General features: G+C 55.7%; 2 protein-coding genes across 2 annotated transcripts; both read left to right on the plus strand.

Moving 5' to 3' along the window:
• The first annotated feature begins 938 nt into the window (after positions 1-938).
• On the plus strand, positions 939-2,891 carry LOC143363162 (uncharacterized). The gene has a single exon (XM_076803762.1). The coding sequence runs from the start codon at positions 939-941 to the stop codon at positions 2,889-2,891; it is 1,953 nt and encodes a 650-aa protein (XP_076659877.1).
• A 166-nt stretch (positions 2,892-3,057) lies between these two features.
• LOC143363163 (uncharacterized) lies at positions 3,058-6,112 on the plus strand. Its single transcript, XM_076803764.1, has 2 exons — positions 3,058-4,456; positions 4,602-6,112. The coding sequence occupies exons 1-2, from the start codon at positions 3,058-3,060 to the stop codon at positions 6,110-6,112; spliced, it is 2,910 nt and encodes a 969-aa protein (XP_076659879.1).
• Positions 6,113-6,330: the final 218 nt, after the last annotated feature.

The following is a 6,330-nucleotide window of genomic DNA, read 5'->3' on the forward strand; positions in this document are numbered from 1 at the left end:
AAGCTGATGTTATTCGAATCACTATCATACCAAAAAGATCTGTTTACGCCAAGTCCTCCACTGTATTCACCCGCATCCAATATCAACATATCCACGTTGCCATATTTCTTGCACTCTGCTAATATTCTATTGCGGCACCTAGCGTCCTTGATGTTCGCTTTATCTGAAACACCAGGTTCTGATATTTGAACTATTCTTAAACTACTTGCTATCGACATGACACTTGGGTCAATCATCCTATGGCCTTTTTCTTGAAGAGTACTCGCCAGGTAAAGACGCGGAGCACTCTTCTTAAAAATGTGAGATAGATACTCAGTGTTCGGGAATCGGCGACGAGTTGCTCCGAGCAATACGGGCAGCGGGCCGATCCCGCGACTTTGCACTATTTAAAACCGCGCGCGCTCAGGCACAGCGCTAATTAGCTCCCGAGCACGTCCGTCTCTGCGAATCGGCCCACGGCGCGCTGACCAATTACCGTGCTCGCGGGCAGCGAATATCCGTGAGCGATTCCCGGAATCGGCCTTCTTTTTCGAGGAACCGTCTAAGCGATCCCAGCGTCAAAACCAAACCGTTTTTGTTGAGCCGTGATTTCGGAGAGTACCGCGCTTACCGTGCAAATCACATAACTCGTATCGTGTACGCAGTGTTTGAACAATCAAGTCTGAACCTTTATTACAAGTACAAGTGTGACAACGTGAAGTGCATTCTTTTCTTCTCGACCGACCACGTGCTCGATCCGATTTTCCGTTCGCACAATCCCGGCGCTCGGAGTTTTCGCCCTATCCGTTTCCGACCATCCGCCTCGAATTTCCAAGCCTTCCGACAAGGCTGTCCCAGCCACCCATTCCCAAACATTTTGGTCCTTCGAGCCGGATTGGAATCGAGGAACCACGTGCCGGAAACGCCGCCATTAATACGGAGACTCCCTTGCCGACACCATGAGCCAGTTCGAAGAGCTGCTTCACAAGCAGAACCAAACTCTCAGATCCATCAAGAGGGCTCTATCCAATTTTAAGAAGTTGTGTCAGGCCAAAATGATTTCAGCAACCACGCAGAACCGGATGGCCGCCCTGAAGGAAGTCTTCAACCAAGCGCAAGACCTCGACGCGAGACTCGCCGCTACCGCTGATCCGAAGGCGAAGTCGAGTCACCCCTACTTCGCGGACAACGTCTTCGAAGCGGCTGAGGACAACTACCTGGAGGCATCGGACTTCATGACAGAGGTACTGAAAATCGCTACCGCCGCCGAGCCGGCATCCAGCAAAGGTGTAAGTACCTCTCCAATACCGACGTCCAGGCCGACCGCGCGTCTACCGCAAATCCAGTTGCCGTCGTTCGACGGATCGTTCGAGGCTTGGGAAAGCTTTCGCGACCGTTTTTCCTCAATGGTCATCGACGAACCCTCCCTCGCGAACGTTGACCGATTACATTTCCTGTGCTCGTCGTTAAAGGGCGAAGCGAGTAACGCGATCGCTCACCTATCAATTACCGACCAGAACTTCGCCGTCGCGTGGAAGCTCATTACGTCGCGATACGAAAATAAACGCCGCTTAATCACGACGCACCTTACCACGTTATTTTCGCTCCCGCAAGTCATCTCCGAATCCTCGCGAGAATTACGTGACCTACGCGACCGAATCAACGTTTCTACACAGGCGCTCAGAAATCTAAACCGTCCCGTTGATCAATGGAGCGATATTATTGTTTTCCTCGGCGTTCAAAAGCTAGACCGATCGTCGCGGAAAGCGTGGGAACTCAAACTAGAAAACGCGAACGAGTTTCCAACGTCCGCCGAATTCGACACGTTCCTCGAGTCGCGATCGCGAGCGCTCGAAGCCATGGCGCCGATTCAAATTGGAGGTCCAACCGAAACCGTAACCGTGAAGCGACCGAAAACAAAGTCACTCGCTACGCACGCGACCGCTGTCTCCACCGTGACCTGTTCTGTTTGTCGACAGAACCACCTTATTTACCGGTGCCCGACATTCGTCGCTCAATCGCCGTCCGACCGCTACAATACAATCAAAACACAGCGACGCTGTATCAACTGTTTCTCGGCTAAACACGCGAGCGCGCAATGCACGAGCCAACACCACTGTAAGGAATGCAAGCAGCGGCATCACACGCTCTTACATTTTCCACGCGGCTCCCAAGATCAGCGCGTCGCAAACCCGAATCCGGTCGTCGCGTCCGATAACGAGCCCACGATCAGCGCCAATCTGGTCTCCGACTCGCCAACTCGTTACGGCGTGTTTCTATCGACTGCCCATGTACAGGTACATTCATCACACGGTCGGCGTACCACCGTCCGTGCGCTCCTGGACCAGGGCTCCGCGGCGACATTAATTTCAGAACGGACCGCTCAGTTGCTGCGCCTCCACCGAACGCGGACACTAATTCGAGTCACCGGTATCGGCGAAACGCAATCCGTCGCACACTCCACGGTTCGAATCACCGTTTCTCCAGCCATGAAGGATCAACCTGCATACTCGACGACGGCGGTGATATTAAAAACGCTCACGAATTACGTACCACCTAAAAAACGAACCGATATTAATTGGTCTCACCTTTCAGACCTGGAGCTGGCCGACAGAAACCCGATGAGCTCGGAGCCGATCGACCTCATCATCGGGGCCGACTTATATAGCCAGGTCATAGTCGGAGCCATACGAAGAGGGTTACCTGCAACTCCGGTTGCCCAGAATACCACTCTCGGGTGGATCCTATCCGGTCCCGTTGCATCCCCTCCAACCCTATCGTCCATCGGTGTCCATCACTGCGCCAACATTGAGCAGCTCGACCAAGCCCTCAGAAGGTTCTGGGAAATCGAGGAAATCTCTACGAAGGATCCTTACGAAGGACGACGAACAGTGCGAGAACCATTTTCGTAAAACACATACCCGTGACCCAGATGGACGCTACGTCGTCCGCCTACCATTTCGTCATGAGCCACCTCTCGAATTAGGCGATTCCCGTCTCGCCGCTCTTCGGAGCCTGCAGCGTGTCGAACAACGCCTGCACTCCAACCCTGCCCATGCGGCCCTTTATCAGGACTTCATGCGTGAGTACGAAGTCCTCGGTCACATGCGGCAAACCCCGGTAGCACCAATCCACTCCTCCGAACAATCGTACTATATTCCGCACCACGCGGTGTTCAGAGAGAGTAGTTCCACGACGAGCCTACGCGTGGTCTTCAACGCGTCCTGTCGTACCACCAATGGCCAGTCTCTGAACGACCACCTTCTACCGGGTCCAAAGCTCCAAGGCGACTTGATTGCCATCCTGCTTCGCTGGAGGCAGTCCAGGTTCGTCTACGCGGCCGACATCGCTAAAATGTACCGCCAAATTAAAGTCAATGAGCACGATCTCAACTATCAGCGAATCCTGTGGCGCATTTCGCCAACCGAACCGATTAAGGAGTACCAACTCCGAACCGTTACTTACGGGACATCCTCAGCTCCCTTCCAAGCGCTGCGAGTCATCCAGCAGCTGGCTGTAGACGAAGGGCAGCGATTCCCCCTGGCCGTTCCGGTCTTGCAAGACCAAACCTACGTCGATGACTGTCTATTCGGTGCCGACAGCCCGGAGCTCCTGCGACGAACTCGCGATCAGCTGATCGCGCTGCTCCAAGCAGGCGGGTTTCGACTCCGTAAGTGGGCGAGCAACACATCGTCCCTGCTCGAGGACATTGACCCAACGGATCACGGACTAGCATCGACCAAATCGATCACCACCACCGACACGATCCCAATCCTCGGGATAGCGTGGATCCCCGCGCTAGACCGATTCCAGATTCGGCTCCATCACTCCACCGAGCCAACCAACACAAAGAGAGCGGTCCTGTCTGCCCTGGCACGTCTCTTCGACCCGCTAGGCTGGATCGCCCCGGTCGTCGTCACGGCCAAGCTGATAATGCAGCGACTGTGGGCGGCACGGTGCGATTGGGATGAACCTATTCCCGACAGGCTTCGTAACGAGTGGCAAACCTATCTCGGTAATCTTCCGGACCTTGAGGCGATCCAGATCCCTCGTCCCATAGCGTCGGGCCCTGTCCGAAGGCGAAGTCTTCACGGCTTCGCCGACGCCTCCTCGACGGCCTACGCTGCAGCCGTTTATATTCGCAGCGTGCTTCAGGATGGCCGAGTAGAAATCGAACTCCTCATAGCAAAATCACGGGTGGCCCCCGTGAAAACCATTAGCGTGCCTCGCCTTGAATTGAGCGCCGCGCTCCTACTCGCCAGTCTCGTCGCGTTCGTACGCTCATCGTTACGGTACGAACAGTGCGAAACCCACTGCTGGACCGACTCGAGCATCGTCCTCACCTGGCTCAGCCAATCTCCGGCGAAATGGAAGACCTTTGTCGCCAACCGAGTCGCAAAAATCCAAGCGTCTCTTCCTGACGTGCTCTGGCACCATGTCCCAACGCAGGACAATCCTGCCGATTGTGCATCCAGAGGCATATCTCCACGCGAACTGCAGAGTCACCCACTCTGGTGGCATGGGCCAACCTGGCTCGAAAAACCTTCTGAGGCTTGGCCGACTCGCACCTTCGACTCCACTTCGCACACAGAATGCGAAGCGCGACCTGTCTCCATCGCCAGCATGGTCTCAGTTCCCGACCAGGTCGTCGTGGCCGAAGCTGATCCGGGTGACCGCGTATGTGCAGCGCTTCATTAAGAGGCTGCGGTCGCAACCTCGCGGCTGCACAACGACGGCCCTCCTCCCGGACGAAGTCGCAGAAGCAAAACGCCACTGGCTCAAGCGCATTCAAGCCGATACATCCCCTCAGGAGCTGCGCACACTCGCCGCTCACGGGACCGTTCCCAAATCGAGTCCGTTATCCTCCTTGAACCCGTACCTCGATTCTGACGGGCTCATCCGAGCTAAAGGACGGCTGTCGAAGGCGCAGCCTGAAACCGAAAACGAACCCATCATCCTTCGCTCCCATCCTCTCCTGTCACTCCTCATACACCATACCCATCTTACTCACCTTCATGCGGGACCTCAGCTCACCCTCGCGTGCCTCCGACATGAATACTGGATTCTGCGAGCACGTGCAACAGTACGAGCTGTGTTGTACCGGTGCGTTCCATGCACCCGGGAGCGGGCTGCGATTCCTCACCAGCTCATGGGGGATCTGCCAGCCTCACGCATCACTAAAGCTGAAAGAGCGTTCATTCACACCGGCGTCGACTATGCAGGCCCGATCCAGGTTCGAACCGCTCGTGGAAGGGGACACAAGTCGCAGAAGGCGTACATCGCCGTATTCATATGCCTCACCACGAAGGCAGTTCATTTAGAAGTTGTATCAGATTACACATCCGCAGCGTTTCTCGCCGCTTATCATCGGTTTGTCTCCCGAAGAGGCCTCCCGCGCTCTATGTCCTCCGATAACGGCACCACCTTCCACGGGGCGAATCGCGAGCTAACGACAGCGTACCGCGCCGCCACTCGCGATACCAACGTCCACAATAAACTCGCTATCGACGGGGTAACTTGGCACTTTCTACCCCCCACAGCCCCTCACTTTGGAGGACTGTGGGAGGCAGCGGTCAAAAGTGTCAAGCACCACCTAAAACGGTGCATCGGTGCGCACACGCTTACCTTCGAGGAGTTGTGGACGTTCCTCTGCCGCGCCGAAGCGTGCCTCAACTCCCGCCCGATCGCTCCGACGTCCGAATGCCTCGACGACTATTCCGTCCTGACACCGGGGCATTTCTTAATCGGTGCCGCCCTCGTCGCGAGTCCGGAACCCAGTGCCCTGCACCTGGCGGAGAATCGGCTGTCCCGATGGCAACTCATCCAACGACTCACGGAGACCTGCTGGAGAGCCTGGATGACCGACTACGTGCAGACACTCCTCCAGCATCCCAAATGGAAAACCAGGCAAAATCTAACCAAAGTCGGCCAGATAGTCCTGCTCCGGAACACCAACACTCCTCCGTACACGTGGGCACTGCGCCGTATCGTCGCGTGCCATCCGGGCGATGATGGGCTCGTTCGAGTCGTCACCGTCAAAACAGCCCATGCCGAATTCAAACGCCCGATCGCGAAACTCTGTTTCCTCCCGGTCGCGATAAACGAGGCGAGCGACGCGTCCATTAGCACGTGAAGCCACGTCCCCCTGTATAATTGTACATACCGCGTAGCTTTAAGTTAGATTTAATTAGCCTTAAGTGGTATATGTATATTCGTCACTTACCTGTACGCGACATTCGAACCACGACACCGATTGTCAGCCAAATTACGCAGTTCGGCGTGTGACAGCGGGCGACCGACCACACTCGAACATTACCGACATCAGCCGAATCCGCCGATCACTCGTTCCGG

This window comes from Halictus rubicundus, unplaced genomic scaffold (assembly GCF_050948215.1).
Source record: "Halictus rubicundus isolate RS-2024b unplaced genomic scaffold, iyHalRubi1_principal scaffold0025, whole genome shotgun sequence".
In the NCBI taxonomy this organism is placed as follows: domain Eukaryota; kingdom Metazoa; phylum Arthropoda; class Insecta; order Hymenoptera; family Halictidae; genus Halictus; species Halictus rubicundus.